General features: G+C 39.7%; 1 protein-coding gene across 2 annotated transcripts in view; it reads left to right on the plus strand.

Moving 5' to 3' along the window:
* Positions 1–20501, plus strand: part of PCCA (propionyl-CoA carboxylase subunit alpha) — a 378551-nt gene that overhangs the window by 290337 nt on the left and 67713 nt on the right. For both annotated transcript variants that reach the window (XM_015098256.3, XM_060394658.1), the window contains exon 21: positions 14730–14783. In XM_015098256.3, the coding sequence (XP_014953742.2) occupies positions 14730–14783 (54 nt within the window). The remainder of the gene's footprint in view (positions 1–14729; positions 14784–20501) is intronic.

Genomic DNA, 20501 nt, shown 5'->3' on the forward strand with positions numbered 1-20501 from the left:
AATGTAGTTTATTTCCATGCTACACGTTACTAAGTTATATTAATGCACCACAGTTTGTTTATTCTTCTGCTAGAGAGACATTTGTGTTCACAATGCTTCTGTGACCATTTTTTTTTACTGCACATTTCCTGTTGAAATAACTGTTTCTTCAAAGATATACCAGTAGAATGTCTGGGTTTAGGGACTAAGTATCCTTAATCTTACATGGTGATGCCAAATGGTTTTTCCTGTGTGGGTGTACCAATTTACATGCTACCAGTAGTGATGGAGATGATGATATTAGCACTATGAATAATGAGCTAACACTTTTGTTTACTTTCCATGCCAGGCACTGACTCTTCTAAACACTTTTTTAGTTTATTTAATCCTCACAGCAGTTCAGTGAAGTATGTGTTGTTGTTTCTCATGTTGCAGTTGGAGAAACTGAGGCTTGTAAAGGCTCAATTGCTGGCCCAGGGCATTCTGCTAGTAAATGGAAGAGCCAGAATTCAAACACAGGAATCTGTGCCCTTAACAATTGTTCTTCATGTCATATGACCTCTTGATATCCAGGTGACTTAAGTTTTTCCTGACTGAGGGATTTAATAGTACCTCTGTGGTTTTAACATGTACTATATTCCCTGGTGAGGCTCTGGTGGCTCAGATGTAAAGCATCTGCCCGCAGTGCGGGAGACCTGGGTTCAATCCCTGGGTCAGGCAGATCCCCTGGAAAAGGCAGTGGCAACCCACTCTAGTACTCTTGCCTGGAATATCCCAAGGACAGAGGAGCCTGGTAGGCTACAGTCCATGGGGTCGCAAAGAGTTGGACATGACTAAACAACTTCACTTTCATATTCCCTGATTAGCAACGGCATTTTAAAAATATTTTTATTGACAGTCCTGTTTTCTCTTCTGCAAAATACCTGTTCATGGCTTTTGCCCCTTTTTTTTTGATAAAAAGTTTTATTTATTTTTTGTTTCCTGGCTGTGCTGGATCTTTCTTTCTGCTTGCGGGCTTTCTCTAGTTGTGGCGAGCAGGAGCTCCCCTTAGTTGCGGTGTGTGGGTGTCTCACTGCGGGGCCTTCTCTTGCCGTGGAGCACAGGCTCTGGGCTCAGGGCTTCAGTGGTCGCACCTCCCAGGCTCTGGAGCTCAGGCTCAGGAGTTGAGGCCCAAGGGCTCCGCGGCATGTGGGGTCTTCCTAGAGCAGGGATTGAACCTGTGTCCCCTGCATTGGCCGGCAGATTCTTAACCACTGGACCGCCAGGGATGCCTCGCCCATTTTCTCATTTGACTCTTTTTCTTACTGGTTCACAGAAGTTCTTCCACATTTGTGTGCCCTAAGCCCCGCTGTCAGTTATTTGTGTTACAAGCAACTTCTCCCAGTTTGTAGCTTGTGATTTTTTACCTTTTCAAGTTCTACAAGTAAAGTTCTGAATCTGAGGTTTACTGTGAGAATTTTCGATCTTCTCCTTTATGGTCTGTGTATTTTGTATTTATTTAAACAGTCCTCTTCTACCCTCAAGCTCCTCCAGATGCTTGCCCACGCTTTCTTCTGTGTTCTGTGTTGTGCTTTTCCACATCTAAACCCTTAATCCTTCTGGAATTGACGATTGTGTATGGTGTGAGTTAGGACCCAGTTTTAGTTTTTGAAATATGTTTAGTTTTTTAAATATTTTATATTTAAAACACAAAAACCATCACTACTTTCAGTCGTGTTTTTCTCTCCCTTACTATTAATAGTCTTTTCCACCATCTTACCTTTCCAACCCCCAAATTCTTTAAAAGCCTTTTTGTTTCTGTGAAATGTTCCTCAATTATGTCAACAGAAGAGTGACTTTTTCCGTAATATGAAGTACTGGAACTGTATTTGCTTTTGTGAGCTGTCAGTTACTTTCATTTGTCGTTGATCTCTGGGGAATCCCTCGCCACTTAAAGTTTGTGAGTTTGTGTGTGTCTTTTGCAGGCTAAGGGTCTCGGATGACATTTGGGATCCTTTTGTATGTTCATGAAATGGGAGGTGGATGGGGAAGATTCAAGTAAGGAAGTAATGTAAGCTACACATGAAAATTAGGTTGGAGAAGCCAAGTTGTGAACGAAAGGTTAAAGAGTCTATGCTTTTCAATCACCAACAGAGATGTCATTGACACTTTTTGCAGGGGAAAGTAATGTCCATCAGAATGCTGTTGTGGGAGCTTGTGTCTTAACAATAAAAGAGGGGTTATGAGTGGAAAAGTTCATTTAGAAGATATAGTATTCGTATTACTTCACTCATGAGGTAATGGGTTCTAGAGTAGGGTGCTGACAGCGTACAGAAAAGAGAGGGCTGACTTTGGGAGAAGCTGATGATGAGAACTTGACACAGTTTGTTGAATTCTCTCTGCATACAGCAGGGCTTCCTAATAGTTCAGTTGGTAAAGAATCTGCCTGCAATGCAGGAGACCCCGGTTCGATTCTTGGGTCAGGAAGATCTGCTTGAGAAGGGATAGGATACCCACTCCAGTATTCTTGGGCTTCCCTTGTGGCTCAGCTGGTAAAGAATCCACCTGCAATGTGGGAAACCTGGGTTCAATCCCTGGGTTGGGAAGATCCCCTGGAGAAGGGAAAGGCTACCCACTCCAGTATTCTTGCATAGAGAATTCCATAGACTGTGTATAGGCCATGGGACCACAAAGAGTCGGACACAACTGATCGACTTTCACACTCACATCCATATAGTGGGGTACTGTAGCAACCACAGAATCCTGTCTCCCATGAGCACTGGTCTTCTGCTTTGACCATTTTTCTTATTGTTTTTTTTAAATTTGTTTGTACTGGCTTTGCCTATCATTGTTAGATGGTTATCCTCTTAAAAACAAGGTTTTAAAAGTGAACCCTGCATTCTGTGCTTTTTTACATGCCAAGCCACCCATTATCTGGTGGTGGTGGTTCAGTCACTAAGTTGTGTCCAATGTCGCGATCCCGTGGACTGTAGCCCTGCCAGGCTCCTCTGTCCATGGGATTCTCCAGGCAAGAATACTGGAGTGGGTTGCCATTTCTTTCTCCATGAGATCTTCCCCACCCAGGAGTCAAACCTGCTTCTCCTGTACTGGTGCGTGGATTCTTTACCACTGAACCTCCAGAGAAGCCCCCACCAGTCACCTACCAGAGTTCTATGCCAGCCTGAGGTCAGATCTGCTGCACTTTTATCAAGATTTTTCTTCCTTCCACACTACTTTGTAACCTCATCAGGATTTTTAAAATTGTGCTAAAATATACATAAATTATAAAACATGAAATTTACTATTTTTCCCAATTTCAGATGTGCAGGTCAGTGACATTAAGTACATTCACATTGGTGTGCCACTATTACCCACTGTCCATCTCTTGAACTTTCTGTCCTCACAAACTGAAACTCTGTTCCCTGAACCAATTCCCACGCACCCACCCCCACCCTATTCCCCCTCCTCACGGTGCTTGGCAGCCACTGTTCTGCTGTCTGTCACTGTGAATTTGACTACCTTAGGCTCCTCACGGAAGTGCGCTCACAGAGTGTGTGTATGTTTGGGCCTGGCTTATTTTGATGAGCATAACGTCTTTAAGGTTTACCCATGTTGTGATACATGTCAAAGTTAATTATCAATCATTAAAAAAAAAAAATATATATATATATATACATATCACATTTTGTTTATCCGTTCATCTGTTGATGGACTTTTGGGCTGTTTCTGCCTTTTGGCTGTTGTGGATGAAAATGGGTGTGCAGATACCTCTTCTGGTCCCTGCTTTTAGTTCTCAGGAGTATATGCCCACATTTGGAATTGCTGGATCACAGGGTAATTCTAGGGTAATCTTTTGAAGAAGCTCCATCCTATTTTCAACAGCAGCTGCACTATTTTACCCTCCTACCAGCACCACTCAAGGACTAATTTCTGCACATTTTCACCAACACTTGGTATTTTCTGATCATTGCTGTTGTTGTAATCGCTCTCCTAATGGATGTGAAGCAGCATCTCATTGTGGGACAGGATTTTCTGGATTGTCATTAAAAAAGCATTCAGGGTACTTCTCAATACTTGCCATTTCTTTATCTGTTTTACTGTGTAACCAACTCATTGCATAAATGGAACTCTTTTACTGCCGGTAGAAGTAACTATCTTACTTACAACCATTCTTTCAAACTTGTCATCTCAATTTATTTTTTCCTCCCATGCGTAAGCTCACGTACACGTCTCACAGTCCGTAAAGTTACTGTCAGGTCATAGGCAAAGTCACAGCCTATCTGGCAGGGAATGTGTCTGAAAGTCTAGTTCATTGTAACGTCAAAACTGATTAAAAAAACCCAAGACACCTCTCGATTAAAGCTGGTAAAATTTCTCAGACTGAGAAGTGTTTTTAGAGAATATGAGTGTTGCTTTCTTCTTCCTTGGTTTATATCCTCCTCCACTTCCTACCTGCTATTCTGGGGTCTCTCCGGAGTTGCAGGATGGGGGAGGGTGAGTAGTAACTTGTTGGAGGAACTAGGTTGACCAAGGCACATAGTATTCATTCTTCCTGGGTGTGACAAGTGCCCAAAGCTGTCTGGGTCTTCTAGGACATTTTGTGGGTTTGGGAGGAATTCCTCACTTGCAGATCTCTTAATGCCCTGCTCTGTCTTTTCCTTATTCCCGTCCCTCCTGGTAGGCAGAGTCTCTTAAAGTAATCCAGTGTGGGTCCCTTCCGTGTGGCCACGTCCAGGCCACATGCGCGCCTCGCCACAGTCTTGCTTTCTTTTCCTGTTACCAGGAGTCTTGCTTATCCTCCCTAGGTGTCCCTCAAAATCCACCAGTCACAGAAAATCAAGAGAGTCTCAGGAATTTCTTGAAGTTCTCAACCTTGAACTCTTAGCTTAAGAATTCATGTCCTCTAATTATTTTTTAACCTCTTTCCTATTGTCTTGAAGTAGGAATGAATAATTGCTGGTTTTGCCGTTTCTTAGTTTCTTGCCTAGCATGTCCTGTTAGATAGTGTGGTCTACCATCTTGCTTAAGGATATGTGGGTATTTAACACCCCTCTAGTTTTATTGCTGAATCCTTGTGTCTACAGAGTCTTCCCTGATAATCCACGCTTCCCTGATAGCTCAGTGGTAAAGAATCCGCCTGCAATGCAGGAGACCCCTGTTCGATCCCTGGGTTGGGAAGAGCCCCTGGAGAAGGGAAAGGCTCCCCACTCCAGTATTCTGGCTGGGAGCATTCCATGGACTGTGTAGCCCACGGTGTCCCAAAGAGTCGGACACAACTGAGCGGCTTTCACCTCCACCACCCTGTGTCTACATGGAAAGAGCACTGAACATCTTTATCTGATTAGATGAAGAAATATTAATACTTGGGGAGGAAGCCTTACTTTTGCTTCAGTAGTTGGTTCCCTTCTCCAGTCAGGTTACATTTGTCTGTTCACTTTCCTTGCTTTTATTGGTAAGCCTCATGAACTTAATATTATCCATTCATTTCCTTAAAAATAAATTGTATGTTGGCATGTACCATTATTTGGATAATGAATTTTATAAATGACTAAATTGTTTTAATTGGTCTGAATTACCTGTTTCAGTTTTGATTTGACCTTGAATTTCCACCTCCTTGTTGAGTTCCTGGCCCATGTTAAAGCTCAATAAGTGGGTGAATGGTTGAGAGGGTGGATGAATGGGTAGTCATCTCTCATTTTTGTAATCTCAGAAATAAATCTGCCGTATCTGTACCTTCATTTAGACTTCTTCTAAGCCTTCATCAAATTAAGTTATGTGCATAAGACAGCCTTTTTAGCCATTTTATCAATTCTCTTTAATTCCTGATCTTCCAACATTTGCGAAATCCATTTTCTATTGGATAGCATGGTGGGTTGGTCTGTGCAGATACAGAATCACTGTATTCCCAGGAACTTGCCCACAAAAGTATCTTGCTTATATAGCACATCTCTTTCCAGTCAAGTACCTCTGCCTTCAGTTGCCGTGGGAGCACCTGAGCTGTTGAAGACGATCAGTACCACCTGTTGATGGTTATTGAGTAGGGTCCACCTCAGACTGTTGCTCATTTCTTCCTTTGCCGGGTGTGCACACACCTTGCTTGCACTCTCCCCCGGCATCACTGATTATTCATGGCACGTACCACCTGTTACTGCAGTATGTCCACGTGTCTACATGGTACTTTCTTTTTTTTTTTTATGTATTTCAAATACTTAAGATTCAAGAGACTCATACTCTTGGACACAAATTTCCACCATTGTTACTAACTTTAAGTCTAGAGCTAATGATACATTTATCTGATGGGGGAAGAGAGCATATGTTTTGAAAAAAGGTAATTTATAATAAAGAACTGGGGATAGAAACCTTAAAAACTCCTGAAGATACTTAAAGGCCCTCTTTAGAATTCTAATACTTTTAAAATCCATTTCTTCATCTAATAATTAAACATTTTCCTTCAAATATTATTGTTCAATGAAAATAAAATGATAGTACTTCATTATTTTCTTTTTACTGTTGGCTGTATACCAGAGCTTTCCTATTATTTTCACTGTATATGTGGAATCCATCAGTAATAGTGCATATTAAATATGTCTTAATGATATAACCTGAGAAACCAAAAATCTTTTCTCATTCTTTGTGGAAAGATATAGTCTCATTTCTAAATTACTAATTTTAAAAGTTATGAAATGAAATGGTTTGTCCAATAGGAATCTAATATTGTTCATATTTGCAGTTCTTGAGTTTTCATAGTAGCCACATTAAGAAAACAAGAACAACTGAAATTCTTTTTAAAAATCCATTTATTAATCCAGTATTTCCAAAGTGTTAACATTCTACATGAAACAATATTTAAGAATTACTAATGTGATATTGGAAGTAAAATGTACCCCTGACATATATATGACAAAAAGTAATGTAAGTTGAATGATTAAAGTGGAAAACACCAAAACAAGGAAGTTGTGTTTAAAAGAATATATATATACTACTTCTGTATTTAAAATTAAACTATAAATTTCTTTTCTCAGTTGCTTTAATCACATTTCAAATTCTCAATATCCATATGTGGCTAGTTAGACGGCTCACAAATAAAACCTTTTGTAAGTCAGATGGTGTTAATGCAAGGGGAAAAAAAAACAACACATTTTTAGAAAGTGCTCCTCTTCTCATTTCAACCACAGTTTTGGTTTTTATCATTAAAAATTAGAAACAGATGAACTAAATTCATTTTTAAAGAGAAGATAAATTTCTCATGTAGGTGACAACCTTTTAAAATTTTTATTTAGAAGCTTAACAGAAATCAGAACAGTTTTTTAAAAGTGAAGTGATTTCCTGTCTGGAACGTATAACTGAAGTGTTGAAACTAAACAGAAAATTTTGCTGTTCTATACATGTTAAGCTCACTGCTTTTCTTCACACATCCAAGCACCTTCCTACTCTGGAACGTGCCGGATAAATAGAACTTTTTAAAAATTATTCCTGTGACTGTAGTCTGTTCCTGTGAAGTAATTTTTTTTTTTTTTTAAGAAGAGCTTTAATTTTACTCTAAACAATTCAGTTTTCAGTTTCTTACAATGTAATTTGTCTGCTGGGATTTGATGTATTATTTCTCGCTAGCATTTTCCATACTAGATTTTTATTTTGCGTAGTCACGTTGTTTGAACATTTGCAAGCAGAGCCCACTAACTGCTATTGGCCTGCTTCTTTGTGTGGCATGATTTCTTCTCCCCACCTGCTCACAGCAGGTTGTCTATAGGCCTGAAGAGTAGCTAAATACTTTAGAAAATATCTTGAGATCCTGCTAAGGTCTTAACAATTTCCGCATTTGTGTGATGTGCAGCTATTCATGGTGTACCTTTGAAAGCTTTTTTCTTTTTATTTCTCATATTCTTGCTTAAATATTTTCAAGAGAAGATAAATTTATTATAAATAACAGTACAAAGCTGATTGCAGTCCTATTGCATTCTGCATTGAATAGGTCATTGATATTCAACTAAGTGGAACAAATTTTCTATGTTAAAGCAGACAAATTTGGAATAATGTCACATGCATCTCATGTTATTTACTACAGAATACCAGATTAAATGGATTACTTGTGAATTGATTGCAGTGTTAAATAGATGATATAACATGATAACTTAAAATGCTGAGTGGGCCTTTGTAATATAGAATAGTATACAAGCACATGGATATAATAGAAGAGAGGTTATCGTATTTGTTGAATGTATGTCTGTAATATATTTGCCAAATGCTTGTCCCGAGAGAATTTGAATAGATTTTTAAGATTTAACCTTGATTTTCTGTTTCTAAAGAAAATGGACTTTCTCACCATTTTAGAAGACAAGTGAAAAATGTTATTTCCTTTTTTCTGGTTTTTAGATTAAAATAATTCCTACAACTTCTGAGAACAAACTTTAGTTTTAATCCTAATAAACGTATGAGTACAGGTGCTAAAATAAATATGTTAGGAATATTTTGATGAGAAAATTAAATGAAGTAGCCTACATTTTGCTTATACTGCACCAGTATCAGGAAAAGTGAATCTGAAAGTAATTATGTTTTTAGGCCCCAAATAAGTGTACCCCACATTTTTAAGATGATTCTCCCCATTTCCTTAGAAGTAATTAGCTGTTATTTTTAAACTATATGCATGTAGTTACTCTGGAGTCATCAAATGTAATATGAAACCATCTATTTAGAATGTATAGGATATGTAAATAAATAACTTGAAGAAGTAGAGGATGGTATTTTTTTCCTAATGAAGTAGGAAATGAAAGAGTAATTATTAACCATCTCCTTTTCACATTCCTGAAAACATCAATTACAGTTACACATCTTAGAAACAAGCCCACCAGTAGCACAGAAATAGCTCCTTTCACTGTGCTTCAAAAAATTTAATCCCTATTTAACAGCTGGGATGTATTTACAGCCATAATTCAAACTATTCATTTCAGTGCAGGCCTCCCTGCTTCTGTAGTGTAGCCTAGAAGCTTAGCCATTCTCTTGTCTCTAGTGGGCACGTGTTTTATGATTTGGAGTTGCTTTTAAAATTTTAATGTAATGGGAAAATGTCTTTCTCAATCCCCTCCCCACCCCACACATACTTCTTTCTTCTCTACTATCTGTTAAGTAGAAAATTATGTTTTAGTAGCTGCCACAAGAAGAGGATTTTGAATAGTATAAACACTGATTATGGAAAATAATGCAGGCAGCTGCACTGGAGACCGATAAGACCAATCCCATAGTAATGGCCTTTAAAACATATTATCAGGTTGGGAATCGGTGAGGGGAAAGAGACAACTATGACTGTTTCTTCTCTTTACTGTTCAGCAAGATTACTTTTAAAGGTGAAACCGCCTCTGATTTTATTATCTGAGAGATATCTTTGGAGCGTTTTAAAACTTTGTGAATGTTTTTGCTTTTTTTGAGTGAGCAATCTTGCTAATTGTGCATGAATTTGATTCTAACAAATGTTAAAATTGTTGCATTAACAAAATCTTCTTAAATAGTCTTTTCCTTAAAGAAGGGAAAAGGGAATATATTTTATAAATGTTGAAGCAGACTATTAGAATAACAAAAAAGGCCATTTTCGTCTAGCTATGAAGTGCCATTTAAAATAGAAAAAGGGGTAAAATATTTGGAGAAAATGTTTTCGGGTAGGATATGTTTCAGGAAAATAAAATAAAGTTTTAAGTTTTATTTTATATTTGCTCTGAGCCTAACAAGTGGCCAGTTTGTGTTTGTTTAGGCGTGCCTCAGACTCATCGTAAGCATGGAGTGCTTTGTTCTTTGTGGATTCATAAACCAAATTGTCTCAATTCTAGACTGTGAGAAAAGTGGACATTCCTGTTTCCTGTAGCCAAGTAAATTCCAATTTTGAGTAAACTTTTATTTCCCTGTTTTCTATTACATCCGTCTTTATTGCTGAGATATGTCAGGTGTGGATGCTTTCAAGTACGCAGACTAGAGTAGCTGTGGTGAGAACAATCTGAGACTCCATATATATGTAATTTTAACTTGCTTTCAATTGAATGGGAAGTTTAGGGTAACTTATTGGTACTTATATGTATGGTTTACATATTCATTGTTACAATTTACTTGTTTGTAAAAATATAAATTCTAAACCTGTTTCCATTTTACGTATTGCAAAATTACTTCTATTTGCCTGGGAATCAGCCCAACCCTTGTAGGGTAAGGGAAAGGAACCGTTGTATTTTGTAAATGTCTCCTACATAGAAAGTAATGCCCAATACAACTCAGTCTACTAGACTCAGGAGATACAGCGGTGACCAAGACTTACATTGTATCAGGAGGATGTGGATGCCAAACACGTAAACACATAAAGAGGGTAATTTGAGTGCTAAGAAGGTCAGTGAAGACTGTAACAGGATAATCATAGAAGATGATAAGGGAGATAGCTTTAGGTAGGGAGAGAAGCTTTTGTTCAGAAGTCCTCTCTGAATAGCTACCATTGAGATGAAACCTGTGGGAAGCAGGAGGAAGCCTTACAAAAATCTAGGGGAGGAAGGTCCCAGGTAGAAAGAATGGCAAGTGTAAAGGCCCTGAGGCAGGAACAGGACTGGTTTGTGTGGAGGCCAGAAGAAAGGTCAGTTTCCCAAGTGTAGTTGTTTAGTCACCGAGTCGTGTCCAGCTCTTTGCAACCCCATGGACTGCAGCACACCAGGCCTCCCTGTCCCTCCTCATTTCCCAAACTTTGCCCAAGTTCATGTCAGTTGCATCGGTGATGCCATCCAGTCATCCATCTCATCCTCTGATGCCCTACTCTCCTTCTGCCCTTAGTCTTTGCCAGCCTCAGGGGCTATTCCAATGCGAGTGTAGTTCAGTCAGTTCAGTTCAGTTCAGTCTCTCAGTCGTGTCGTCTTTGCGACCCTATGGACTGCAGCACGCCAGGCCTCCCTGTCCATCACCAACTCCCAGAGTTTACTCAAACTCATGTCCAGAGTCGGTGATGCCATCCAACCATCTCATCTTCTGTCATCCCCTTTTCCTCCCACCTTCAATCTTTCCCAGCATCAAGGTCTTTTCAAATGAGTCAGTTCTTTGCATCAGGTGGCCAAAGTGTTGGAGTTTCAGCTTCAGCACCAGTCCTTCCAATGAATATTCAGGACTGATTTTCTTTAGGATGGACTGGTTGGATCTCCTAGCTGTCCAAGGGACTCTCAAGAGTCTTCTCCAACACCACAGTTCCAAAGTGTAAATTCTTCGGTGCTCAGCTTTCTTTATGATCCAACTCTCACATCCATACATGACTACTGGAAAAACCATAGCCTTGACTAGACAGACCTTTGTTGGCAAAGTAATGCTTCTGCTTTTTAATATGCTGTCTAGGTTGGTCATAACTTTCCTTCCAAGGAGTAACCGTCTTTTAATTTCATGGCTGCATTCAGCACCTGCAGTGATTTTTGGAGCCCAAGAAAATAAACTGTGTCACTGTTTCCATTGTTTCTCCATCTGTTTGCCATGAAGTGATGGGACCAGATACCATGATCTTAGCTTTCTGAATGTTGAGCTTTAAGCCAGCTTTTTCACTCTCCTCTTTCACGTTCATCAAGAGTCTCTTTAGTTCTTCATTTTCTGCCATAAGGGTGATGTCATCTGGAATATCTGAGGTTATTGATATTTCTCCTGGCAATCTTGATTCCAGATTGTGCTTTATGCAGCCCAGCGTTTCTCATGATGTACTCTGCAAGTGTAGTTAGGAGAGTGCTAAATATAAACAGGGACCAGGTCGTATAGGATCTTTGTAGGCCCAGAAAATTGGGTTTTATTCAATCCCTACTGCAAAACTTTTGAAGAGTTTGAGTAGAAAAATGGTGAGATGTGCTTTAGGAGAAGGCAGTGGCACCCCACTCCAGTACTCTTGTCTGGAAAGTCTCATGGGCGGAGGAGCCTGGTGGGCTGCAGTCCATGGGGTTGCACAGAGTCGGACACGGCTGAGTGACTTCACTATCACTTTTCACTTTCATGCATTGGAGAAGGAAATGGCAACCCACTCCAGTGTTCTTGCCTGGAGAATCCCAGGGACGGGGGAGCCTGGTGGGCTGCCGTCTCTGGGGTCTCACAGAGTCGCACACGACTGAAGCGACTTGGCAGCAGCAGCAAGATGTGCTTTAAAAGGGCTGCTGTGAGGCAGGTGGACTCCTGGGGATGAGTGGTAGAGACAAGGAAATCATTTGTATGTCCATGGCAGTCATCCACGTGAGAGGTGCTGATGATGGTTTCAATGAGGAGTCAGTCAAATCCAGCCCACTGCCAGTTTTTGTACAGTTCACTAGTTGAGTGGTTTTTTAAAGTTTGGAAGTATTACATTTTAAATGGTTGGGGAAAAAAAGAATGTTTCATGACACATAAAAAGTATATGAGATTCAGATTTCAGGTTCATAAATAGTTTTACCAGAACACAGCCACCTTTATTCATTTTTATCTGTCTATGGAGTTTTATCATATGTAGCAACTCAGTGCCGTGGTTTTCCCCTTTGATAGTATTTCAGTGGCTTAGGAGTTTGTTGAGATTTTTTTTTTTTTTTTATGCCAGACCAAGACTGAATTTTTTCCAAACAGAAAGAACTGTCCTCAGCCACTATTATGGAACATCTTACGGCTTTGAAAATTAGCTTGTGCTGTGGACTTGATAATATTTCTTAATGAATTCACGCTGAAATTGTTAGACAAAACAGCATTTACATGCAAAAGGCACACTGTGGCAAAGTCATTTTGACAACTGATGTTTGAGTCACAGCTAATGTCAAGTTGCTTTTTAGACTCCGTGGGCTGTCAAAAGAAGAAGTGGACTATAGATCCAACAGCATTTTTCAAATCTCAACGCAAAAGCAAAGAATATTTCCATGTTTTCTAATCTACATACCTGTACTATTGAGGATATTTCACTTACCCTTCAATTGGAAGTGATTAAATTGCAAAATAATGTTACGCTAAAGCAGATATCAAGAGAAGAATCTAGCAAAATCTGGCCCTTTGGATAAAAAAATTGTCAACCCTTGGCGTAGACTAAGGTGGTAGTGGTGGCGATGACTTGAAGTGAACCTATTTGACGTATATTTTGGAGGGAATACAGAAAAGATCGGTAGGTGGATTAGAAACTGGGTATGAAGGAAGTTAAAGAATTGGAGATGAGCCATGAGTGAATGATGATAGTATTTACCAAGACGGGAAGGCTAGGGGAGAAGCAGGTTTGGGGAGGCAGATCAAGAATTCTGTTTGGACTTGCTAGGTTTAATATGTGCATTAGATATCCAAGTATTGATGTCCAACTAACAGATGACTACATGAGTCTTGAACTCAGGATAAATGGGAGTTGAAAACGTAAATTTGATGATCATATTCATTAGATTTTCTGTAAAAGCTTGGATCTGCCATATACGAAAGATTGAAGTTGGACCCTTACATTACACTAGATACAAAAATTGTCTCAAAGTGGATTAAAGACCTAAGCATAATGCCTAAAACTATAAAACTTCCAAAAGAAAATGTAGGCAAAAGCTTCATGACTTTGGAATTGACAGTGATTTCTTGGATATAACTCCAAAACTGTAAGCACAAAAGCAAACATAGATACATTGGACTACATCACATTAAAAAAAAATTTGTGTATCAAAGGACACAACGGAGTGAAGAGGCATCCTGTGGAATGGGAGAAATATTTTAAGTCATACATTTTTAATATAAATTTATTATTTTAATTGGAGGCTAATTACTTTACAATATTGTACTGGTTTTGCCATACATCACATGAATCCACCACGGGTGTACACGTGTTCCCCATCCTGAACCCCCCTCCCACATCCTTCCCCATACCATCCCTCTGGGTCATCCCAGTGCACCAGCCCCAAGCATCCTGTATCATGCATCGGACCTGGAGTGGTGATTCATTTCATATATGATATTATACATATTTCAGTGCCATTCTCCCAAATCATCCCACCCTCTCCCTCTCCCACAGAGTCCAAAAGACTGTTCTATACATCTGTGTGTCTTTTGCTGTCTCGCATACAGGGTTATGGTTACCATCTTTCTAAGTTCCATATATATGCGTTAGTATCCCATGGACGGAGGAGCCTGCTAGGCTGCAGTCCATGGGGTTGCTAAGAGTCGGACACAACTGAGCGACTTCACTTTCACTTTTCACTTTCATGCATTGGAGAAGGAAATGGCAACCCACTCCAGTGTTCTTGCCTGGAGAATCCCAGGGACAGAGGAGCCTAGTGGGCTGTCATCTATGGGGTCACACAGAGTCGGACACGACTGAAGCGACTTAGCAGCAGCAGCAGCAGCAGCATACTATATTGGTGTTTTTCTTTCTGGCTTACTTCACTCTGTATAATAGGCTCCAGTTTCATCCACCTCATTAGAACTGATTCAAATTGAAGTCATACATCTGATAAAGGGTTAATATCCAGAATATATAAAGAACTCTTGCAGCTTAACAGGAAATTAAATAACCTGATTAAAAGTTGGACAAAGGCCTTGAATAGATGTTGCTCCAGTGAAGAAGCACAGGTGGGCAACAAGCATAGGAAGAGGTGCTTGGCATCTCACTTCATACATGTATCAGCCCTTCATTCCTTTTTATGGCCAAACAATATTCTGTTGCGTGAAGACACCATATTTTGTTTATTCATTTATCAGTCGATGGACATTTGGGTTGTTTGGCTAGTAGGGGTAATGCTGCTGTGAACATTCAGGTACGTGTTTTTGTGTGGCTGAGAATTCATTTTACGTCTCTTTTTTTCCCCCAGTGTCTTTCTCGAGAAGCAGGGGGCAACATGAGCATTCAGTTTCTCGGCACAGTGGTAAGTAGGAAAGGATGATTACTTTGTATGTTCTTTTAATTTACAGAGAGATCAACTGGAAAAGTGATCGGCTGGTTTTAATGCTTGTGTTTGAGCTTGGCTTCACCGTGGTTTTGTTTTGCTGTTGAGTGAGATATCTTTGTATAAGAAATGGATTCTTTAACATGTGGAGAAAATTCTCATGATGGAATAAGTTTAGCTATTTCTTATTAGACACAAAATAATTTTAAAAATTATTTGCAGTTTGTTGAGTCTTTGAAGTACTTTTTTTCGCTGGAGACGTTCTCCCTATTTTTGATAAAAATAACAGATTTTAAAAAGATGCTTTTGGATAGTGACCTTGGAGGGTTCCCTGGTGGTCTAGTGGTTAGGACCCTGTGCTCTCACTGCCGAGGGCCCAGGTTCCGTCTTTGGTCAGGGAAGTAAGATCCCACAATAAGCCAGGTGGCAAAACCAAAAAAAAACAACAAAACAACAAAAACAGGTGACTGATATTTTATGTTTGTTGTTGTTTTTTTTTTTGCTCAGTTTTCCATCTAGCTTCTTCTATTAGGCCCACACTTCTGATGAAATTGAATCATAATTTCAAAATTATATAGCTGTACACAGTGAAAAGAAACTTATTTCACACTTATTTTTACTTACGAGTTTATAGGTACCATATTAGTAATAGTATAATTTTCCAAAATAATTTGGTGAAAAAGGTACTTTATTGTTTTAATATCATTTCTCCACTTCTTGCTATGGTATTTGCATATTTCTCTCTGTATTGATTCGTTAGGTATCATTTATAATCTGTAAAATGTCTGTTCATATCTTTTGGGTACCTTGTTTAGGTTGTAAATTTACATTGGGTATTTCTGTTGGCTCTGTAACTTGAGGATATCAGAGGACAAGTTTGTGGCTTAAATCAAAAGAATAGTGACTTTGCCACTGAGTTACAGAGGATATCAGTAGCAATGTCCATTTACTTCATGCTTTGTACTTTCTATATGTATAGAAGTGTGGTATAATTTACAGATTAAAGTACATGTGAAGACATCTGTCCAATATGTAATTTTTAAGTGTTGCACCTAAGACTTGTAGTTATTCTTGCTTTTCTGATTAATAGTTATTAGTTCAGTTCAATTGCTCAGTCGTGTCTGACTCTTTGTGACCCCATGAATCGCAGCATGCCAGGCCTCCCTGTCCATCACCAACTCCCGGAGTTCACTCAGACTTATGTGCATCGAGTCGGTGATGCCATCCAACCATCTTATCCTCTGTCATCCCCTTCTCCTGCTGTCCCCAATCCCTCCCAGCATCAGGATCTTTTCCAATGAGTCAACTCTTCGCATGAGGTGGCCAAAGTATTGGAGTTTCAGCTTTAGCATCGTTCCTTCCAATGAACACCCAGGACTGGTCTCCTTTAGGATGGACTAGTTGGATCCCCTTGCAGTCCAAGGGACTTGCAAGAGTCTTCTCCAACACCACAGTTCAAAAGCATCAATTCTTCAGCACTCAGCTATCTTCACAGTCCAACTCTCACATCCATACATGACCACTGGGAAAACCATAGCCTTGAAGACCTTGACGGACCTTTGTTGGCAAAGTAATGTCTCTGCTTTTGAATATGCTGTCTAGGTTGGTCATAACTTTCCTTCTAAGGAGTAAGTGTCTTTTAATTTCATGGCTGCAGTCACCATCTGCAGTGATTTTGGAGCCCCCCAAAATAAAGTCTGACACTATTTCCACTGTTGCCCCATCTATTCCCCATGAAGTGATGGGACTGGATGCCATGATCTTCGTTTTCTGAATGTTGAGCTTTAAGCCAGCTTTTTCACTCTCCTCTTTCACCTTCATCAAGAGGGTGTTTAGTTCCTCTTCATTTTCTGCCATAAGGGTGGTGTCATCTGCTTATCTGAGGTTATTGATATTTCTCCCGGCAATCTTGATTCCAGCTTGTGTTTCTTCCAGTCCAGTGTTTCTCATGATGTACTCTGCATAGAAGTTAAATAAGCGGAGTGACAATATACAGCCTTGATGTACTCCTTTTCCTATTTGGAACCAGTCTGTTGTTCCATGTCCAGTTCTAACTGTTGCTTCCTGACCTACATATAGGTTTCTCAAGAGGCAGGTCAGGTGGTCTGGGATTCCCATCTCTTTCAGAATTTTCCACAATTTATTGTGATCCACACAGTCAAAGACTTTGGCATGTGTTTATTTTTTCAACTAAACAATTTAAATATTATTTAAATTCATGTCATAAGAAATTGGATTAGGCTTCTCCAGAGAAACAGAACCAACAGGGTATGTGTATTTTGTTTTCATATGTACAGAGAGAGAGAGAGAGATTGGTTGGTTGACTGACTTTAAGCAGTTGATACCTGTGATTGTGCAGGCAATTCCAAAACCTGCAGGGTAGTTACATTTCAAGTTCAAGGTCAGTGTGCCTGTAGTATTCCTTCCTACTTGGGAGGTTAGTCCTTTTTCTTCAACTGATTGAAAGAGGCCCACCATGTTATTAGAGAGTAATCTGATTTACTCAGAGTCTACTGACTTAAATGTTAACCTCATCTAAAAAAGGAAAAGAATAAAAAATAAAACCATGGCACTTTTGTGGAGGTCCATTGGTTAAGACTCTGTGCTCCTAATGCTGGGGGCACAGGTTTGGTCCCTGGTCGGGTAACTAAGATCCTGCATGCCTTGTCCAAAAAAAAAAAAAGGAACAAAAAACCCTTTATAGAAACATCTAGAATACTGTTTGACCAAAAATCTGAATACTGTTGGCTAGCCAAGTTAACACACAAAAGTAACCATTGTGAAAGTGTTCATTTTATCCCTTAGAGGTTTTGAAGTTTTTAACAATAGACGTATTCTTCCAGAAACGGATTTACACATCTTTTCATGCAACAGTAAATTGTGAACATCTTCCTACATCATTGCATAAAGATCCATGCCACTCTTTTTTTTAACAGCTACCTGGACTTACATTATAGGTAGGGTCTTCTGGACCTCCTGTGCTCATTCTAGAAAGGGTTTTTGTGCTGTCTCTGCTATTTGTTATTGCTCCTTGCATTCTAATAGATTTCTCAGGGTTCAGACATTGAAGAAAATACTTCCTGACAACCACAACCTGCAAAAGAAAACCCAAACCAACATAAACTTCCTCCTACAATTTTTCCTATCTCAGAAAATGGCAATTTAAGCTAAAAGTTTGTCTTTTCCTTGAATTCCCTCTTCCGCCATTCTCACTGCCCCTATCCTGACCAAAGTCTTCATCACCTCTTGTCCAAATTGTTGCAGCAGCCAGTCTTCCCCCCTCCACCCCTGCTCCCTGCTAATTAATACAGCGTTTAAAGTGATCCTTTTAAAATAGACATCAGCTCAGCCCACCTAGTTGCTTGTCTTCAAACATGTCAGGCGCTAGCATCCGGGCCTCCTCACTGGCCTGTCCTCTGCTGGGTCCAGCTCTCATGGCCTCACCTAAACATGATTACCTCCCGAAGGCGCCACTTCCACATACCGGCCCATTGAGGATGGGGATGCCAATGTATGAAGCGGGTGGAGGGGGCACGAGGATTCAGTCCATAACGTGTGTTTAGCTGTCAAAGCTGTCCTCCCCAGAGCTTTTCCAGGTGATCTGTGCCTACTCAAACTGTAGATTGTCTGGGTTTTGCTTGTTTGTTTTGCTGACACGTTTTTAGTGAAGCTGTGAGTTTGTGCATGTCAGATATAAGAAGAGGTTCAGTGTTTTACATAACCCAGATTCCTTACTCGAACTGTGATTCACAATAAGGATGAATATTTTGTTACTACTTGAAGAATACAGAAGTTACCATTTGATTCCAAATTTTGTATTGTAATCATTGCTTGTATTTAATTTTTTTTAAGTACCATTATCTTTAAAACACCACAATTCTAAGACAAACGTATCTGTGTAAGACTGAGTTTTTTTTATTGTGGAAACAATGCATTTGCCCGAAAGAGAAAATAACCTACGTTGCACTGAGCAGCTTCTTCATAGCTGTGCTGTTGGCATTTACCCAAGGACTCTTGAGGAACTATCAAATTATATGTCTTTGAAGCTTAGCCAGGGATCTTAATGAAACCAAATCACGCTGAACTTCCTAAAGCTAATTTAAATCTCTAATTGTACATTTTAAATTAAGTTTTTATTGATAATAAATATACTTTATTTCTTATTAGCCTTGAAAGCTTGAGTAATAATATCAGTAGAATAAACATGTTTTACAAAGATTTACCATTAAGAATGGTATTAATATGACCCTTGGTACGCTAGCACAATTAGATTTCAAAGTTAGCATTTACGAAGTAACAGCGATTAATGACAACCATCGAAAACAATTTTGAACTCCATCAGTTTAACTCAGGAGGGTAAACTTAATATGATAATTCATCTAGTTGAATTGTATCAGCTTAGCAGGAAAGTATGTAAATATGTGACCCTTACCTAGTTTCTAAATGGATGCTGTGCTGATAGATTTATCAGTTCCATTAAAGAACTTTGGGGAACTTTGGAATTTCAGCAATTGTTCCCTTGGAGGCTGAAAACCCAACCTGGTCTCATACTGGGACCATTCTGGTCTGCATATTTCCATAATTTGCCTTTGCTACTAATATGACAGCAAGACACAAATAACTGTTTCTAATAATATCAGATGGAGTTGTGGAGGACAGCATTTTAATGTAGTAAAAGACCTCCCCGCGGGGTTGTTATTGCTACTATAGAACAGCAGCTACACAGTTGCAACTGTAGTCTCTTAATTGATTCGTTTAATTAGCAAGAGCTGAAGCTTGGGCTGTATCTTGTCATCTGATAGCACAAGGCTCAAACATGCATCCTTCGTATTTATAGATATAAATATGAACATCGTCAAAAAGTTTCACTCTTTCTGAAAACTCCCTTATGGATATTGAACTTGAATAGAGTAAACTCCCATTTGTTGAAAATCCAAATAACTGGCAAATGAAAAGAACTAGGTTTGTTATTGTTTTCCTTTACCGGTGGGGTTCCCTGGTAGCTCAGACGGTGAAGAATCTGCTTGCAATGCGGGAAATCTGGGTTCAGTTCCTGGGTTGGGAAGACCCCCTGGAGAGGGGCATGGCTACCCAGTCCAGTATTCTCGCCTGGAGAATCCCATGGACAGAGGAGCCTGGAGGGCTACAGTCCATGGGGTCCCAAAGAGTCAGACACATCTGAGCGACTAAGCACCCATCTCCTTTACCAGTACTCTTTTGGGAAGTAACCTGTGTCACGTTTTTGGTTATTACTGTCTTCCAAAAATCAACATCCAGAGAACTTCTTTGGTCTTCTGTACCTTATAAATCCCTCTGTTACATATCTGACTCGTCTCTAGTCTTCACTCGCCTTTTTCTCCCTTCTCTTTTCCATCTCTTGCTCCGTATCAGGGAGGTTTCAGAAGTGACAAGGTGGCTTGTTGGGATTTCTTGCATGCTGGTCCCATGTCCTTGGGTTTGCAGCCACCCAAGAGGCTTACTTTCCTGTATAAACAGGGACATCTGAGTGAATTACCCCTGGAACTTGACCCATTAACCCAAGCTGCCCTGGTCCCAGTTTCCTTGGATGGGAAGGAGAGGGGCCTGGGAGGTGTCTGGCATAGAACCCCAGAGCCTACATCTGACGGGCACTTCTACCCAATAATCACAGGGCCCCATCCCCACGAGATCAAGCTCTCGTTATTCCTGACGCTTTTC

This window comes from Ovis aries, chromosome 10 (genome assembly GCF_016772045.2).
Source record: "Ovis aries strain OAR_USU_Benz2616 breed Rambouillet chromosome 10, ARS-UI_Ramb_v3.0, whole genome shotgun sequence".
Classification (NCBI taxonomy): Eukaryota; Metazoa; Chordata; class Mammalia; order Artiodactyla; family Bovidae; genus Ovis; species Ovis aries.